We start from the raw sequence: 21,765 nt of genomic DNA, 5'->3' as shown, positions 1-21,765 counted from the left end.
AATAACGTTATTATCTATTATAACATCGTACTATTATAATGTACAATTATTTTATGCTACTAAACGTTGTCAATATACATAGTTCACCTGTCTTGTATCCTGCCTCCGCATCCCGCACACTCGTCTGGGGTAGCAGGCGACCCTTCTGAACTCTCTCTCTCCTTTAGCATAGTACTGTTCTCCGTCCTGCTCTCCGGATTGGACTCTCTTTCTCAAATAACCAGGTTCATTTCCCCTTGCATCATTTCCTGGCCATTTGGGACTGACATAGCTGTTGTTGAGTTAGTTGAAGCCAGTGTGTTTTCTTTACCTGGGGAACCTGTTAAAATATATCATTTTGTATATTTAGTCATATTTAAAAATATACACCATTAACTATGCACAATTAGGCAATATTGGAGCACAATAATCTTCTCTGCTAAGTAAGCTATGTAAAATGTTATAATTACGGACGGGCTAAGTAATAAATAGAGAATATTATATAATTTAAATCTGAATCCATGCTTATTGTATATTCTGTTATTATAATGTTGTTTGTAGAACCTGTCAACTTATTTGTATTTATAAAAATTAAAATAACAGTCCAATATTTTCTCTGTCGAGCAAAGGCCACCTCTCTTCATGTGGAGAAAACTAGGAACTAATTACACAATGCTGCTTTTATGCATATTGGTTGGATTTAGACATATCTGTCAGAACTTTGTCAGAAAATGCAGGCTATCTCACAATGTTTTCTATTATCGCCGAGTACATGTAAACAAAAACAAGTCCATTGTGCTGGCTCGGATCTGAACTTGCGATGTTCGTTTAAGATTGACGAGATATAACCAATGGATCCTGACGGCTCGGCAGCTTTGTTTATTTGTACAATAATAATAATTACCCTAATTATGTATAATTACAGAGAATAAGAGATAATATGTATTAATATATATTTTTCGTGTCATGGAAAAGTAACTGAATATTCGCCCTCTTCTTTCTATTTATTGTTTTCTGCTATACGCCAGCCACGTGTCAATGTTTTACCTCAAAACTAAATGATGCGTAAAAATAAAAATAGAAGGTAAATTATCAGTAATCTTATTTACTACATTTTAGTGTGTAGTGTGTCGTAAAATTTATATCCATTTAAACCATTTTTGTTTTTAACAACTTATACTGATATCATTTTTCCTATTATTTTTTATATTTACGTTTAGGTCAATTATCCACCTACCAAACCCACTACCAAAAATATAAAAGGAGCCTAGTTATATATAGGATATATACATATATATATATATATATATATATATAATTAGTATATAATATATATATATATAATATTATATTAATATATATATATTATAATTTAGGTCAATTATCCACCTACCAAACCCACTACCAAAAATATAAAAGGAGCCTAGTTATATATAGGATATATACATATATATATATATAAACAAAACGTTTTATTGTGAACAATAATTCCACTCTCTACAAGCGTTTTTTCTTGTCGTTATCTTATTCCAAAATTACTGACTAATAAAAGTAAAAAATAAAAGTCGGTTATTATAATATAAATAATACTAAGCTCATATTGGAATCTGTTCTACAGTTAACTTTAATAAGTTTGTGTATAGAGCAATGTTCTATCGTTCTCAACATACAAAACAGCATCTACGTCAGAACTCTGCACTATAAGTAAAAAAGTGACTCCATAAATTTGAATACGGAGCTATAAGTTTTCCATATACAACGCTATCTCCTGCCTCTTTAGCATATCATTTATAATGCTGCTGGCTGGACTGGCGCAAATCAGCATATGTAACAATGGGACATATATAGGATTCTGTAGAGTCTTATACTAGGCCGTCCCTCTTATTGGAAGACAATGGAAGCTGTTTTGCGTTTTGTTTTGTTCCCGTCTCGAGGACGGCATTCGCGTACCTTTTAAAATATAATACGAGACATTAAAATCGAGTGACTAAGGAGCCTGTTATTCGATTGATGTAAACTGTGAAAGGCTATTTAAATAACATAAAACGATGTGTTTCGTTTTTTTTTATAGATATATTTTCGTTCGAAATTTTTCTCACGTTTACGTTCTAATTTATCAAAGTCGACTTAAATACGAAATCTTTAGTCTATATTTTATTTCTAAACGACCATAAAACAAACGTTAAATATTTCATAGACTTATGCACATTATTTTGTAAACAATAGTGACGTAGATGCTAACGAGGAGCTTTAAGGCTGTGAGTGAGAAAATTACGAGCTATAACAATGACTACTTAGTAATAGAATTGTAAGGTCGATGACTTCAGATTCCGTCATGATGTACAGAAACTCGGAATCGTGTGCATACAATCCATTGCTTTTAAATTTAGAATCGATCATTATTGTTATACGATATTTTTAAGAACATTAAAACATATGCTTTATAAGAAAATGAGTAATGAAGATATTGATTTGAAATGTTTGTTACAGCCTTAATTGTTCCTTGTGTCGATAATTATATATAATATTGTATCCTTATTAAATATCTAGACCGAATAATGAAACCTTAAACAGGTAATTATGTAATTTTGAATCAGATCCATAAATATTAAGTCAATTTCAGGGGTCGATACAGCTATGTGGAGGTCCCAGTTCTATTGGTATATCTAGGTGGAACTGGATTGAATACTACTGGCACACATTAAGACACTATAAATACATAGATACATATACAGGCATTGACATTTATAAAGTAAATAAAGACTAACAGTTCAAGTGATTTCTGATTTACGGATTGCTTGTAATAACTGCTAACTTCCAAATTTAAGGCTGCTACTGCGAATTTCGGAAGGGAAAAACTTGAACGCTTTTTATTAAGCCGACTCGAGTTTTGAAACCAGAAACTCGGCCGGCAGACAGTTTCACATAATATGCAGTTTATATTACATAAGTTTATGGGTTTGGCTGCTCCATTTTATTAATCTTACTATAGTACACGTCCTGTTTTGTAAATGAAAAAGGCTTTTTTTTTATCAGTAACACCTGGTGTGTTATTATTTTTGTAGATAATTTGTATTAACACTTATATAATGTGACTCCGAAATCTTTCAGTCCAAAGATACATAAAATAAAACACTATAAAGCCGAAACAGCTCAATGGCTAGTGTACGTGAATCTTAACGGATGATTTTGGGTTCAACCATTGATTTTTCATGTACTTCATTACGGTTGTTACTTTATGTTGGTAAATTCAATGTTACTGTAAATATATTTTTTACTCTTTCCAATGTAACAGTAAATTAAAATATATTTAAAGGTTCTTAAACGTTACAGACCAGCATACTGTAATACAATCTACAGTAGTACAGAGATTAGTAAAGTACTTCCATAGGACAAGCTAAAACATAAATAAAAAAAATAACCAATGTAACTGATAAACTTGCATACGCTCTAAAATAATTAGAAACAAAGATTATCTCTTTTTTCTAATTAAAGAATATCTATATACTTACTATAAAATTAAAAAAGATTATGAACTCAAATTTTGCTATTAACCGAGTTATACAATATGCTAATACTAATATGCTAATAATTCTTATCAAGATCCGTTTTGCAACTCGTTATAGCTGAGTGATATATATCTTTTTGTACATATAAATAACAAATGAGATAATATATTTATTTTGATACCTACGATTCACGCAGTTTGGATGCGTTTACATCACTCTTCACTGCCTTCCATTTCACGATTTTATTATATTAAATATATTCGTATTAAATTTTTTCATGCAGTTTTTTATTCATAAAAAGACTGATTTTTTTTTATAAAATAATATAATTCAATAGTACTCCGCCAGATTATCGACGCAATGATGACGATGAAACCTGGAGTGTGTGCGCTTGAACGCTTTAATTTAAGGATCTACGAGTGCGATTTGAATAATTTTGCTTTGCGTTGTTCGTATATTTGTTCGGTTTTAATTTAGCCTCTTACCTTAAAAGGCTAAATTAAAACCTTACGCTACGACCCTAAGGACTGATGCAATTTCTTAAAGCGTCATTTAATCTGGTAAATTAAAGGTGTATATGAATCATGCGTCATGTACAATCCAATTTAAAACGCTGAACACAACTAGCTATAAAACTTGAGTTTTTGTATAGGTGGATGCGTTAAACTACCTTGTCTAGGAATAGGAAAAGAAACTATTATATAACTAGCCAACCATTAAGAGCGCACCTTCGACCAGAAAAAAAAATCAGATTTCACTCGCGTGTCCCCTATATATAAGTCGAGATGGCCTAGTGAAGTCGAGATGGCCTAGTGGTTAGAACGCGTGAATCTTAACCGATGATCGTGGGTTCAAACCCGGGCAAGCACCACTGAATTTTCATGTGCTTAATTTGTGTTTATAATTCATCTCGTGCTTGACGGTGAAGGAAAACATCGTGAGGAAACCTGCATGTGTCTAATTTCATTGAAATTCTGTCACATGTGTATTCTACCAACCCGCATTGGAGCAGCGTGGTAGAATAAGCTCCAAACCTTCTCCTCAAAAGGGAGAGGAGGCCTTAGCCCAGCAGTGGGACATTAACAGGCTGTTACTGTTACTGTTACTGTTACTGTCCCCTATATACTTCATCTCGATATTTGATCTCGATTCTACAATGGCTGGCTGGTGTTTAAATTTTTTTCATGTTTCAAGTATTTTACAAATTATTTCGAATATTATGGTATAATACTCATAACTGTAATATATTAATTCATAAAAAAGCCCTATCAATTTGTTTTCCATAGTCATCTCGTTTCAATAGTACTGTAGCGACCGATTTAAGAAACTAATATATATTTGAAGTAATTGTGACATGCGACTGGAGATGTGGTTTTTCGCTGAAATAAAATGTTGTAAGCACCAAAAACTAACTTTATCGTTATAAAAATAAAACGAAAGGGTTTTATAAAAATCTCTAATGTCAGTCCTTGTTTATTTCTATAGTTTCCCTATTATTATTTTATGTTTCTGATCAAACACATTACACAACCTTTGAAAATATAATCTAGTTAAGTATCTATTACCGTTTTCACTTTGGACTTGACTAACTAATACAAAATTAAATAAATAATTAGCAATTTAGCTTTAAACCACCTCTTAATATCAATTAACATGTCGAACCGTATCTAATCAATATGCGCATATACTGGTGAAAACCAAATTTAACGCGCGCAAAACTGCGGGTCCTTCGTAGCATTACATATTTTTTACAACTTTTTATTAAAAAAGCAAATGCGCTTTGCATAGTTAAGTAATAAACTTTTAAAACATCTCTCGTATTTTTGCATCGAAGTTTGTACTGTGAGAATACGGCTTTCACGACCAGAACCACCAGAACAGCGAACTTGTACAAGCGCTTTGTACGTTAACTTAAAACTAACTTTGTTATTTATATTTAAATTTATGAAAACTAACTCAAGGACATTCGTACTACATATTAAATAAAAGTGCTGTAAGGATGCGTTATAAATAATTCTTATAATAGATACATATAGTACTTTAGACTAAATCCATATAAAAAAAATATTGCAATACAAGAAGTACGATAGAAACCGTCAGAATCGAAAATATGTCTTTTACAGAAGCATGTTGATATATAAATATCAGTAGAACTAATTTAATAATAATTAATAAGATTAATATTTAACAGTAACACAGGTTACGCTGCTGAGATACAGAAATGCAGAGTAACATCAATTTTATCGAGTCAGTTTATATGGCCAGACGATGAAAAGTTACCCGATCAATAGAACTCACAGAGAATTTTAACGATATACAAAGTATTTGATGGAATATTTTTGTTAACCTAAAAGTTCATAGACATGTGCTTCAGCCAAATCTATGTATCATTATGTATTATGTGAAGAGAAAACTTTTAAACTCTTTTTAAAAATATAAACTTATTTGAGGTTTTGCGTTCTGCCAGTTCGACTTTTCACAAATAATTAAATATAATGTCTACAGTACACAGCATAAGTAATTGCAAAAATAGTTAATTGTTATCGATTAAGTTTTTCGTTAAAGATTTATTTTTGCTTACATAAAATATAAAATTTTCCAACATAACAATGTACATTTCTAGTATATATTTATACTTAAATCATAAATTTATATCAACTGAGTAAAATAAATTTAATATAATATTTATGGTAAAGATGTTATCGGTGTTAAAACGATTTAGTGTAATTAACCATCATCGTCTAAAAACAATAATATATAATATGTAAGCATATTTATCCTGTATATTATAATTTCTTCCTATACCATGAATGTATATTGTTTAAGTACCTAAGTTAAATAGTAAAGTAATGTAATAAGCATATTGTAGTGTCTGCTTTCCAATTATTTTACGAAAAATATGTATGTATTATGATTTTGTGTCTTATAACCAAAATAAAAATCGCTAGCAAACCTAATAAATAAATAAACACACATAAAACACTGAATTAAAACGTGACGTCGCAGCTTAAAGTATTCCCAAGCTATGGTCTTAATAAATCGGACACACTAAAACAATTCTAAATTCCAACACATAGTTAAAGTTAAAATTAATCAATCCCTTATCTTGTTAGTCCCATAATAGTTTTATCACTAATTGTTTTTAATATAAAATTAGTTACAATAACTTTTTACCATAAAACTTCTTATCTCCAATGCTTATCTGCTACTGTATAACCAAAATAGCGCATTCTTGTTGAAAGCATTTAAATAAAAATTCCTTTCAAATCATCGACTTGGTGTTTTTAAATTATACAAATTAAATACAAAGTAACATATCCCATGATTATTATTTTAAAATTTTATATAAAAAGAATAAGAATAGTTTTAAACGTGGCGATGACTTTTAAGTAACATTTTTAATTCACATTTAATTAAAGTATAAATATTGTATTTGGTTATAAATCATAGCATTCAAGGCAGAATGCATGACGAGCTGACAGCACCTAATAAATAATTACGTCATGTTACAAATACTCCGGTTTCAATTAACTTTTAAACAAATTCCTACAAAGATATCATTTAAGAATTTTCTTCGGTTATTTATCCTAATCACGTAATATTTTTATAAATAAATTTTAAAGATTTTCATTGAAAGATTTTAATACTAAAGTTACATGAGAATAATCACTATAAATTTATCTATTACAAGTAATCAGTACAAATAGCAACATCGACTACTTTTCATACATTTTTATATAATACTAGCTGTGCCCCGCGGTTTCGCCCGTGTATAACTTAAATAAATCACTTAAGACCAGACTTATAGTATTTCAGTATTTTAGTTTTTTTGGGGGGGGGGGGGGTATTAGTATGTATTGGTTTGCACCGCATCGGGATCTAGATAAGGCAACATACGATTGGCCATAAGAAAAACATCATACCCTTAAATCTATTCCGATATACTTGAATGGCTATCCCATTTCTTTATTTATTGTAAGTGCAAACGATAACTTCACAGGAAATTGTATCCTTTCAACACTAAAAGATAAATCGGTATTTAAAAAATAAGTAAAAATTTACAAATCTAAGAAAACTATGAGAAGAAAGTTTATGCGACGGTGAAACGAAATACCTACCAACTTATAAACTTTAACTTGCAAAGTTTTAATTTACAAACCGAAAACAAATACTATGCTCGTCCGCCTTCCTATTCTATAAAGAAAAAAAAATTGCCTTTATCAGATGGATATTTGTCTGACTTACAAGTGTTAAGTGCCTAAATTTGTAATATGTAGAAGCTATCTGAATTCGAAAAATATAGAAATATATTATGATTAAAATTAGTTTTCGAGCATCGTACGCCATTAAATAAATAAATGAGGTAAATATATATTTAAAATAAATACTTTTATACTAAAGGTTGGCTGACGAGCATATGGGCCACATGCTAGTAAATGGTCACCAACCCCTATAGACATTGGCGTTGTAAGAAATGTTAACGACCGCTTACATTGCCAATGCGCCACCAACCTTGGGAACTAAGACGTTATATTCCTTGTGCCTGTAATTACACAGGCTCACTCACCCTTCAAACCGAAACACAACAATAACAAATACTGCTGTTTTGCGGTAGAATATCTGTGTATAATTCATCTCGTGCTCGGTGGTGAAAGGAAACGTCGGTGAAGAAACCTGTATGTGTTTAATTTCACCAAAATTCTGCCACTTGTGTATCCACCGCATATCCATGTATTTGGGTTGCATTGGAACAGCTCCAAACCATTCCTGCTGAACTCCAAAGGGATAAGACCTCATAGCAGAACTGTGGGCTATAAATTAAGTATATTATTCAATACATCCCGAAACCGAAGGTTATACTGAAGGCATAATAGGTTTATCAAACGAAATATGAAAAGCAGTTAAATTTAACTGGTCATTTGTACCCAGTTCTAATCTAATCGGAAACAAAACAGCTTCTAAAATTGTTATCAGCCATTGCATTTATTAACCTAAAACTGTAAATAATTTAATGATGGCTGTTAGTTCTGATAAGAGTGCTCTAAAACCAAGGTTTTAAAATTAAGAGCAATAAACATTAATTACAGACCGATTGTGCTACGCACTAACTACTAAGTAATAACGATACTTTTAAGCTTTTTTTACATCGTTTGTTTTTTTATCAATATATTCATTTCACTTTGCACACTTATTTTTTTATTCGTATGACATAAATAAATGTTTAAATATGTATAAAACGTACACAATTTAATAAAAAATAAAAACGTTCCATTGATGTAAATACATTTTAATATTTCGCGATGATTTCGAAAATAGATTTAAAATAATCGTGTTTTTATGTATTTCATCTATGTCAGTATTTATAGTTCGAAATCATAAAATGTCTGTTATTTTATTTCCGTTTTCCGAGAGTCCCTAATGACAAATCGAATGGACGCAACTATAACGATTTTTTATTTTACATTTTCAAATCTGGACGCGATGGAGAGCCCTATGTCTGGCTAATGGTTTTTTTTTTGTTTCCAGGGTATTTTCGACTCAAAGGCAGGCATGAATTAATTAAACTGGAAAAAAATGATTCGTATTGAGCTGAACTTTAATCGTTATCGATATGAAACATAAGCGAATTATATACCAAAACGAGTTAGTTACCTGTAATCGTTATTAGTAAATTGTTATACAAAAGTGGAAATAGCGTAAACATGATTTTTTATGATATTACTTTCCGTGTTATATGCTATATAGCCTACCGTTATAGTTTGCCTATAAAATGAGCATTAGTATATTATCTATATAAGCAGTATTTTATCAATTTGAATCTCGATACGAAAAAACAGTAAATTCGATTTCAGATACTTAAAAATGAATTATTAACTTCAGTTGTATTATTAATTTCATGATTACACTTGTTAACACTAAATGAAAAAAAAAAATAGTTTTGATAAAAAAAAATACAAAAATAAATACTTATATACTCTATGGAAATAAACATTACCGATAAATACTTAACTCTGAAATGCGAACTCTTTTTAAGAAAATAAAGGTAAGTAGAATTATTTAAAATGTGAAAAAAATAAATATTTAATGCGAAGGCACGCCAGAAGCATTTTGGCGGAAGTTTCAAAACGCTTCTGGCGTGTAAGTAATTAATGAATAGGTATAACAAACAACGATTAATATAGGGCGAATCAAAATTCTGCTCAACATGAGCATACGAGGCGAAGCCAAAACTAAATACTTAAGTATTTCTAATATAACAAATTTATACTAAATACATTAAGTTTTAATTGTATGGTAATGAAATAAATTACGTTATGCAATACTCAGATACATTCAGACCATACGAATTTTAAATGAAATATCTTAACAGTTATTTTTATTGAAATGTTCAATTCAAATTTATTTTCTACGTTTCCCGTATTCATCCTTTGGATTGAAATGAATACGTTGAATAGTTCAATATCCGTCAATTATTCAACGAAAATATACTCAATATATTCACAGATTATATTAAAATGCTACTTGCATTTTATTCATATTAAATAACTAACACTTAAATCATTATGTAATTTTAACTTTAAAAAACTTACGATACTCATAACACTGATCTTAATATTTAATCTAAGCAAAATATTGCTTATTAAAAAAATACATATCAATTTGTTAAATTATAACCAACCATAAATGGGACATATAAGTTTGCGTACATAAACGTCTCGAATTAAAAATCACAAGATAACCTGCTTAAAAAATTAAAAACAAACTACCGTGTCTACACTTACAATATAGTCCAATTGTTAAACACTGAATGTTTAATTAAAACCGTCGCAACCAGGTATATCACTGTAACCGAAACTGCACAAACTGGGAACGAAAATTCTAATACTCAGGTTCACTACAAAACGAAAATCTGTCGTTGTATACACAATATTCGAAGACGAAATTTGCAACTGCAATGCATTCGCGTCGCGAATGAGGGTAAAAAGCACGCTCCGACCCCTCTGGGCGGCTTCTCTCAGCCTCCCTGCCACCCTTCGCCACTCCCTTCGGAATACGAGCTCACACAGCATTTATTATCAAGAAAACCTAACGATATTTGAAAAGGAACCCTACCCACTAAGTTCTCTGATATTTTTCACCTATTTGAAAGTTACGAGAACTTATTTTAAACATCATAAATATATTTGCAGTGTTTTATTATGCGAATTACGTTTAAGTATTATGAAAAGTTTTGAAGTAGTTTTGTAACTATGTAAAGGTAACTCTTACAAGAGTGTTACAATTGTTTGTATCACTTTTAGCCAAAACAATACATATCATTAAAATAAACGTATGTCTATTAAAAAGATAATTGGAATGTATCAAATAATATTATTCCCCTCAATCCTGGGATATTAATTAATATAGAGATTGACCATCACTGCAAACATATTTCGCTTCTTATTTGCGTGGGTTACAGCTACTTCCCAAATATTTAAGCAGATATCGGAGGATAATTAATTACGCGTGGAATTTCGATGTTCAATATTGCTCAGTAATGAGACGATACTTGGAAAATCAATTCATTAGTCATTGTCAATTTTCCTTGCGGTTTATTCAGACTAAGACGGGGAGTTGTTTTATTAATATTATTTTAGCTTTTATACTAAGATATAACTTAAATAATTATTTTGATTAGTGTTGTTGGCAGGCTGACGGGTAAATGGCCAACCTGATGTTAAGTGGTCATCAACGACACATAGACATTGGCGATGTAAAAAATATTAACCATTTTCACATCGCCAACACGCCAACAACCTTGGGAACGAAAGATGTTACATCCCTTATGCCTCTAGTTTCACTGGATCACTCACCTTTCAAAACGGAATGCAACAATACTGAGTATTGCTACTTAGCGTTAGAATATCTGATGTTGGTGTAGTTGGTGGTACCTCCCCGCCGCCGGTGCTAATTGGGTTTTCTGTATCGTACCTACCGGTGGCCACACAGTTCACAAGGCTTGCACACAGGGCTTGCACAAATCCCTAGAAACTAGTAAATGATAATAGATATGCGTCACGTTAACACTTATAATTATGCTAAATTACTAAGTATAATATCCCTCTCAATAAATTAAAAGTGTACCCTTATTAAATGGTATTTGTGAAAATAGTTTGTGAAACGAGAAATCTATCGTAAGTTTTAATGACGGAGTTACGAGGAGTAATGAGACATATAATTACATAGCGGAGCGGAGATTGATTACACTTTAATAGATAGCAATTAAAAATATCGTATGAAGAAGAAATAGGACGGTCCACTTTTTGTGCTCATGTGAAGGAATTCTAGATTTTATTTCCTTGAATGAAACTGGATTGAAATGCTTATGTTGTTTTATGTATATACCTACCTATACATGTATCTAGTACCGATATTTTATCATTTAGTAGGTAAAATTATATCTCGAACTTTGAAGTTACCGATTCAATAAGTTCATCATTATTGTCAAAGTTACTATCGAAAGGTTTCATTGGCATATCGCACGAGATAAAATTCAGCACAAGAATTCAGATGGCGAACGATAGTGTCCTTTATATATTCAGTTAGTAAGTATTTTCGCAAAATCACAAACTTATAACGAAATAAAGATGTAAGAAATTAATAAGATTATGAATAAATTCATATAAAAACTGATGTTGATAAAAAAATATTTTGTAATTACCTAATAAAGCAACAAAAACATTATCAAGAATTAATTTAAGGTGATGTTTTATTTTTAAACCTATATGAATGAAATATATCCTATTACCGATATGTACAAACTATTATTTATTTCAAAGTTTTCATAAAAAATAATTTAACGGTACTACGTTTAAAAAATCTGACAAAATTTCGTCTAATGTACCAATACAAATTAAAATACTTTTATGAAAAAAAAACTGACTTTTATGAAAAAAAATGACTGGCTAATTGTTCTAGCTAATTACAAAATCGAAAAGGCTCAATTAACTAAACAACTAAAAAATATTTCGAATTGTTTAAATAAAATAAAATATCGCGATAGTAATGACGATATATAACTTGCTACAGTTAATCTCAAAAATAAAACGCCTACACCCCTCTCCCTCCTTCCCCTCACAAGGTTACATAAAAACCCGTTCTAATGATTAATTCAAGCGAATGCCTGACAGTCTTAAGCATTTCCTATCACACATTTATTAATACGTTTGATAAATTGAAAAAAAAAATTATACCAACAGATGGCTGCGTTCATAAATAAATATTATACGAGGTTTATATCCGACGTTGCAAAATAAGTTCAACCCATTCATACATTCATTCATAGCGAAGTGATGTGCCGCAACTAATTTTTATCGATAGTATTAACACGATACATCGTAAAAGCAATTAGATTGTTAAGGAGACACGAGTACATTGTAATTAAAGGCCCATAAGTGTTTAGCAATTACATATCCAGCTTCTTGAATGCCTACAAATACTAATTGTAAGTAATCACTGAATGTTTAAGCGTACGAATCTTGTAAGCGGTTAATGAGAAGAGCACGTAAAAAATGCTTTCGCTAGTAACGATGTCCACAAAAAATGTCCAAACGATTATTTAATTCTCATCACACGTTTACTTCGGCGACAAAGAAGTTATCTATGTGATTATTATGATCAACTTAAATAAAAGGAATATGTGCCTCTGTACACGAACTATAAATAATTTAATACAGAATCTAAATAATTGGTAAAAAGAAAGACAAAATACAATCTCACATTTATTTTAAATAATAATACTCTAACAATTTGATCTACACTATCAACACATCATATAATTTAATTGCAACGATAATGTTATTATTCCGTAATCGCCTTCATATTGTTTACAAAAGCGAAATTTTTGCCAGCTACTACAGATAATTTCCATTTATCTACATAAAAATAATTAACAATTATCAGCTTTAAAAACAAATTCTAAGAAACGTGTTCTACATAAAGCATAACTATTTATTATATTAAAGTTACTAACATTAATTTAAAAATAATTATATTTTATATTCTATTAGATAAATACAATATTTTAGTTTAAAATATTTATTCGTTATATTTTTATTCTGTATAAATTTTTGATTAGAATTACTTTTAAACCACTTATAAGTTCTTCAAAAGTGTTACCATAAACTTGTTAACAAGTTGCATTTGAATACCTGTGTACTTAAGTGTGTATAGAATTATTAAGTGTTGCAGCGTAGAACGCGTTTGTGTAGTATTTCACGGTTAGCAAATTCATATAAATCTTTGCTTACTTTAACCCCACATATTTCCTATAAATATCCAACTAACACTTCGTAGTAAACAAGAGAAGCAAATTGTTGCAACAACAAGTTGGCCTAACTATTATATTGTCAAATAAAACGGAGCAAACTTAAACAGGTGAAAGCCACATTTACCCTTCGGTAAGTAACGGGGCCAAAAATATCATAATTCAATTACCTCCTAAGTCCTGAACCAGCGCGAACTGGCAACGTCGCGTGGCGCGGTAAATTTCGCCGCCAAACAGTTACAATACGCATTCAACTGTTCGAAATTTGAACACGGCACTGTTCAAGCCCGGCAGACATCTGAAGGGGCGAAACGATGCTGCGACGTTGCCACGCCTCCACCACCAAATTCGCCAATCGCACGCCTGAGCTAACCAAATGCGGTTTGGCATTCGAAATGTTCGTCGTTGTTCTTATCTCTTTCTATACCACAAAACCCCGTTTATAGCAAGCGAGATGAAATGATTATAGTCGCTTAGATCTATTTTTTGTTTTGTCACACTGTAGAGACAGTAACGACGTAAAACGCGGAGGCAATAAAGCGGTTTTTGAATCTAAATTCATGTCTCTAAAGTATAAAATTGTGCTAATAAATAATATGTTTTGATGAAATTTACTGTGATATTCTGGCGTGGAACTAAGATAAATACATCACCTCCGATGCGGTTAAACATCGATTAATACTTACCCTTAAAGGTAAACTTTGAAAATGAATTTAGATGCTTCGTGTAACGTTGAAGTCGCTACGTTTTTTTTCTATATCTTTAAATTACGTACATATTTAAAACAAAGTGCTCCCCACTTTAACGTTTTACATTATATACCTTTTTTTTTAATTGCTTAAATAGAAAATACAAGTTATAGCTATTTATATATTATTTATAAAATATATATAATATTATCATTTAAAAGAGGCTTTTAAATATTATTTTTTTTAAAGTTTTTACAGTGATTATATTTTTTTGTAAATATTAATATTACATTACAAAATATATAGCTTAAATTTTACTGAGTCGTGATGGCTCCGTGGATAGAAGGCATAGTTTTTAATCAAAGAAGGCGAGTTCAAATGGTGCTCGATGATGCAAAACATTGTATGGGTAAATCTAGTTCAAATATATGAAAATATTGTTAACATACGTTATTGTTTAAAGGGTTAAATTTGATCTAAAATATAAAGAATGAAATTTTCTCTATAGAAACAAATCACGAAATATCCAATTTCTTTTTTTAATTTTTTTGTTATGCTATAGGTTATTGAAATAAAAACTAGATAATAATTTATATTTACACCTAATATAGGGTTGAAAATCTCTCGACTTTTAGTCCTTTTATCTCAGAGTTTCTCAACTTTGTTAGTACTAAAAAAAAATTATGACAGCGCATTGTACGAATTTATGATATTACAGCTTAAAAAACTACACCATAATCATTGGAATAATTTGTGAAACATTTGAGCAACAAGAAAAACATTTAACCACAATAGTGCCGGCGAATGAAGATAGAAAAAGCATTGAAATGAGATCGCGTACCGAGAGGGACGAGTAAGGGATGCGGGGTTATATGTTTTCAAAATTACGTCGACCTCGGCGCCGAAGGAACATCCTGAGGAAACCTGTGATTTAACCTCAAAAACTTGAAACCTTAGCCAAACAGTTGGATATTTGACAAAATATATATACTTCAAACTAGACATACCTACCTACTGCTGTTATCAATTTTTGTACAGACAATTTGGTAACCTACTAATCTATATAGTCGAATTGAACAATCTAAATATGTTCATGCTGAAAATTAACATAATATGAAATCTTCGTATTATGTAAACTTTCAGTACGAACATATAAATGATCAGTCCGCTATTATTTTTAAATAATTACAGTAGGCGAAATAAAGTAACAAAGCGAATCATGAGTAACATTTGAAGTACCGGTAGCTCAACCGTATACTGGTCGTGACATAAAAGCTGCAGGTTCGATCTTGACCCCTCGGGCTAAATAATGTACGATAACTTACTCCAAACGCAACTAAATGCATAACTCGAGGAAAAATAGGAATATTTCGTGACTAGTACTTTGAAAGCAGGTATTTCCAATATTACTATGCGTGCTGATTGATTTTTTCCAAGGCGGCTATTCTGAAAGGGGACTAGCAAATGGCTGAAATAAATACTGGCACACTTTCCACTACCTTTCTCTTATAGTCTCTTATAGGACTATCCGATACAATCAGACAGAGATCAACGCTTTAGAAAACACTTTTACGTTTATTTAAAGACGGTAACATAGACACTTCCGGGATGCTAGGGAATTTCTTGATATTAAACATAATAACTTTCCCTTGTTTGACACTGTATTTGAACCCAGGATATGCAGCTGCAAGGTAAATATAGAGTGTATAATCAGAAAGTGATCAGAGATTTAAAAAGCTTTTACGTTCATTCTGAGCACGAGATGAATTTTATGAACAAATATTAAGCAAATATTAAGCATCTCTCGTAACTAAGTTTCTTAGACAGTTCTACAAAGCATTGTACCAAGCAACTAAAATGTGAATTCTAAGAATTTCGTGCAATAGATCGCTAAATAACTTAAACGTCATCCTTACTAATATTATAAATGCGATAGTTAGTTTGTTTGTTTGGGTACCTAACACCTGTCCCCTCCCTCACACGCGGTTAAAGACGCGGACGAAAACTAGTTATTAATAAACCTCGAAACCACTATACTTATTCGTTTGAATTTATTATATATAATATTCATGAAACTTTGGCCTAACGACGGATAATAATCTAATTATCATTATATTAAAACATATGTACTTAAACATCAATCATGCCATTCATATTATTACCGTTCCTTAAAACAGAACACGATGACTTAATAGTATTAAGATAAATGGTTTCAGGAATACAATCCAAATCACAAAATTTATGTAATATTAGTTAGGGAAGCAAAGTATAGGACTTTGCAGATGCCAGCTTCGTCTTCAAACAATCATTAAGGTCGATATTCCGACGCTTTATTAGATACAGATAATAACAACTAATTGGATTTGTGTGAGCACGTAATGCAAGCCTGTAGAAGTATGTATAACACGAAAAAAAACTGTACACTATCAATTCTATCGTCTATATTTACTTGTTATATAAATAAGAATTGCTTACATTGACCACAATTAAATATGTACAAATTATAACCGCATAGAGTGATGGCAGCAATACCAACCACCCATCACATCTTCTACCGCCAAATAAATGTTAACTTAGTATTGTTATTTTCCTTTTCAAGTGTGAGGGATTCAGTGTAACTCCACTCAAGACATAAAATCTTAGTGCCAAAGTTGGTGGCGCATTGGCGATGTAAGAGATGGTTAATATTTCTTACAGTACAAATTCCAATGGGTGATGGTGACCATTCAGCAATACCATACCCATTAGTCATTCTGACTACAGTTTTAATCATAGCATTTTCTTGTGTCTTCTGCTTAAAACATCATACTTTACGTTTCAAACAAGTTAGTGAGAAAGTTTGATAAAATCGTCTAACGTTATATATTTTGATGCAAAACGTATATATTTTTAAATGGAACGAAATGATTTATTTAACATTCAGCTGTTCAATAAATAACTCATCTTTGATTGGTTAAATGTCTGTGTGCGTGCTTACGTGTGAAGTAACAATTCGCAATTTGATAAATAATTAATTAGCGTGTATGATTTTCAGTAGGTTCTAAATTGGCAAAACTTATTGTGTAAATGATTATAATCTTTCTCTCTTCTACTACACAACAACTACAAGGATAGCTATAAGGTCTCTAACTCTCCACGCAGTGCAGATGTTATAATTTCTCGCTACAATAATATGTAATACTAGCAGTGAGATTCCAGTTGAACCAACATTTTTTAATTATTAACACATGCAAAAGAATTATTAAAATAGTATTTTTTTAATATTATTGATATTATAACTAGTTTTTAGTATATTATTGTACATGTTCCGAGAAACATGAATAAAGTTGAAACGAATCAACTAATGTTTTTATGTTTATATTTGTATAAACACGTTTTATATAGAGCTGTTATTACTTCAAGCATTATATTTTAGAGTATAAATTTAATTATTGTTTCTTGAATAATTAATTTATGACTTTTCTATCATTTTAATGCCTATCATTTTTAAATTTGAATAGCTTAAAATATGTGTTTATTATTATAATTTGTCAAATTGTAAGTAAAATGTTCTCTAGTTAATGGATATTTGATATTTAATTAATCAATTAAAGAATATGCGTATTCACAACTTTGATTTAGAAAAATACGTTACGTATGTACTGAGTTAAATATTAAAAAAAAACAGATACAAAATACCAATAGAGTGGTGGTAATAACAACTCCTTGTCATAAATATTTTAATGCAAAAGCCAATCGTTTATAATTAGGACCGCAGCGGTAAACATTACAAACAGTAGGTGTACTTTTAATGTGAAATAAAGTATAAACAGAAAGCGCCGATCGGCTTCTACGATAACTTATGGAGTACTTCCGCCGATATGAATGGTTTTATAGAAAAAAATAATCAGATCTATAATTCTTGTTACTTTTATGATCGGGCCTTGAATTCAGGACAAAAAATTATGTTTTTTTTAACATTGACTTCGATAATAATTATAATATATATACATTTCAACATAATATGTACATATCAAAGTTTCCTAAATTGCATGATCGCTTGAGGTTCATTTGTTATTTGACAAGTTTTACAAAAAACTTTGATGCGAATTGAAATATTGGATTTAGTGAGAGCGATAAACTGTTTTTAAAAGTGTTGTATGTTTAACATTTATAAATGCGTGTATATATGTGGTATCGTAGTTCTCTAGCAGATGAAACGATGAAAAAACAAACTAAATAAAAATTAGGTTTGTTTTTTGTTTGAAAGCGACTTAACTGATAATTATCTTAGCTATGACTAAAGAAAATCTGTTCAGCTGATTGAAGGTCATCAGCTTTTTTAAAGTTATTGAAGGGATATGAGCAACTTCTACCGGGTTGACGCTGCATCATGACCTGGAACCAGCTGGATATATAATCCTCACGAACTTACATTTAAGGTTTGTTTGAGCTAATTGGTGTGGTGAATAGGTTATAGATAGATAAATAGATGGTGGTAGTGGTATATTGTTGGAGCAGGAAAGAGTATTGGATAAATTGGTGAGGGATTCTAAGCTACATTCATTCGTTCAATCAATAAAAAATATTGGTATACCAATTTTCAAATGTTATGTTCCTTTATTAGAAGTTAATTACCTACATAAAGAAAAAAAAATATATAACATATCTATATTGACAAGATTAAAATAGTAATCGTTTATAATTATTTAAAAATTAACACGGTTAACCAGTACTTTCTTATATATGTTTTTATATTCCATTTCCAATACAAAGCCGGTACAACCAACTCGTTACAATTTTCGTGTTAACAAATCTGACATGATATTGAAGGCGGATTTCCTTCATTTTGCCGAAATTAATTTCATTCGCAATGAAATGTTTTCCTTTAAATGTTATTGTTAAAGCTACTGTACCGTATAGCATTGATGCATGTTAAAAACCATTTGCTGACATAAGCCGGAGTTATAAAAATAGGTAATAATTTCAGTAATTTTATATTGTAATCAAATTTTCATTACAAGTCTTTTTGATTAATTATTCTTACGTAGTTTTACTAGGTACATTTTTCGATCGTGATAAATAAAATAAACTTTTGTGAAATGCAATAATTTATATATGAATACAAAAATATTTAATAATAATAATAATTGTTTGTTTTCTTGTTTATCCCCTAAGGCAGTATATTATTATAACGATGTTGTTGTTGTTTGTTTTTATGAATTGTTGCTTAATAATATATAATTGCTCAATAAGATCGCACAACCAACAAACTACATGAATTGAATGTCAGTTTCCGCTTAGATAGGTAATCAAGAAGCAGCACACAGGAAGGCGTCTGCACGAGCGTTCGCGCTACGTCGCGCAAACTAACTATTAGGAATAAATACACGTGAATCGTCGTTGTTGTTGTAAATTTCCAATATCAGAAATGTCTTATTTAGCAATACGCATCTCAAGCTGTGCCTTATGATTAAATCCACTTTCATTGTGGATTATAAATTTCATACGCGACAATTATAATAAATAACCTACGAGTATGTACGCAACTTAGTGCATCGCATGACTAAATACAACCCAAGAGCTATGTGAATAAGCCAATGACGACTTTAGAAGACTTTATCGACTTTTCTATGTAGAAACTGAACTGAAAGAACTGTTTGATATTTAAAGAAAAAGCTGAAGGCCCCCTGCACCGCCCGATCGTCTCTTGTCATTTGTTATTCTTCACTAAGCACGCATATAATTTGCCACATTGCTTGTCGTTATGGTCACTGAACCGCCACTTAGGAACTTAGCGTGAAGTCACAGCCTATAATTTCATGGCACGACCTTCCTCAATATACGAGCTATCTAATGCAAAATGATTTTTCAATCGGACTCGTAGCTCATCAGCGAAATCAAACAAATCTCCTACTTTATACTGTTAAACAGCTGTTGCCCGCGGCTTCGCTCGCTCTTATGTATAAGTGAAATAAAAACGATTGTTTGTTGTCTGTGAAGTCTATGATTTTATAGTAAGAAGCATGAAATGTCAATCTAGTTAGAAAAAAGCATATTAAGGGCTTAAAATTTTTATACATTGATGATTATTAATGAGCATCAGTGAACTTACTGAGATTCCCTGTAGTTTGACTTAATATATTTTACAGTGACTTTTGAAGAAAAAAGATTTTATATACATATCTTCCGATCTAAATACCCCCCGGCCATCTATCCACACCGTTGGATATAGTTAATACTATAAATGAGCAAGCGTACTAATACATATTTTTTATTCATCAAACTCAGCTTAAATAAAATTATTCAACTCAATTTTCAAACTTTATTTATAATTAATAATCGAAGCACTTCTTTGTAAACGACGTTTGTGGGGTTTTGTTTTGGGGCTAAGATTGGTAAGTTACTCGCAGAGCTCATTTTGGAGCATCCAACATAAAAACTGTCCATGTAATAACAGATCTCACTAAAATCAATGCCGGCCATGTTCAACAACAGGCCTTGAAACTTATTGATGGTCATGGAGAAGCACACCTTAAGAGAGAACTATATACTTTGAAATTCGAATGAATATTCTCATGGATGGTATTCTTGGTATTAAAACTAATAACCTCACCACCATACTTAAATTTACTACTATATTAAAGTTTGTATAAGAAAACGCATTACTTTCACCCTAGGAGATATTGATATTAAGCAACTGTGTATTTTAAGTAGATTTTCAAAAACGCTAAAATACATTTTTTTTATTTCTAACCAGAAATTTGTATATGAATTTTTATGCAACTAACTCTGAAAACAAAGGGTTTCCATACAACAGTTCATCACTTATTTTAACCCTTAAAATACATCAACTGCCTAAATTTAAAGTTTCTGAACCCTGTGGTTTAGGTTCTGCGTTGATGATTCAGAACAAATCATTATGTATATAGATAGAAAATATCAACAAAAATACTTATGTTTTTCAACTCAACCAAACCAACTCAACCAATTTTGATGAAATAATTACTAAACGGAACCTTGAAATACTTCTTATAACAACCCAGTTATTTCAATTTCTAATTTTTAGCCGTTTCAAAGATTAACTCGGACAAACAGACAAACAGACAGACTAAAATTTAAAGAATATTTGTTTTAGCTTTGGTAAATCGCAAATAGCCATATTAACTATGAAAGACGCAGTCATTTTAAAATTACATACAGACAATTCAATTTTATTTATTTGTATAGATAAAGACATAAGCAATAAGATGAAAATTTAATTTCATTAAGACTGTATTCCTTTAAACTTAACCTAAATAAG

General features: G+C 30.7%; 2 protein-coding genes across 2 annotated transcripts in view; both read right to left on the bottom strand.

Annotated features, from left to right (window-relative positions):
- LOC126780389 (LETM1 domain-containing protein 1) overlaps window positions 1–2,174 on the bottom strand; it is a 174,497-nt gene extending 172,323 nt beyond the window's left edge. Inside the window, exon 1 of the mRNA XM_050504853.1 lies at window positions 2,162–2,174. The gene's annotated coding sequence lies outside the window, so the exon portion shown is untranslated. The remainder of the gene's footprint in view (window positions 1–2,161) is intronic.
- Window positions 1–14,070, bottom strand: part of LOC126780390 (LIM/homeobox protein Lhx2-like) — a 29,058-nt gene extending 14,988 nt beyond the window's left edge. The window contains exons 1-2 of the mRNA XM_050504854.1: window positions 13,965–14,070; window positions 88–319 (exon numbers count right to left, since the gene is read on the bottom strand). Coding sequence (XP_050360811.1) covers window positions 88–170 — 83 coding nt within the window. The 5' untranslated portion in view covers window positions 171–319; window positions 13,965–14,070. The remainder of the gene's footprint in view (window positions 1–87; window positions 320–13,964) is intronic.
- Window positions 14,071–21,765: the final 7,695 nt, after the last annotated feature.

This window comes from Nymphalis io, chromosome Z (genome assembly GCF_905147045.1).
Source record: "Nymphalis io chromosome Z, ilAglIoxx1.1, whole genome shotgun sequence".
NCBI lineage: Eukaryota > Metazoa > Arthropoda > Insecta > Lepidoptera > Nymphalidae > Nymphalis > Nymphalis io.
This window is presented reverse-complemented; position numbering and strand designations above follow the sequence as displayed.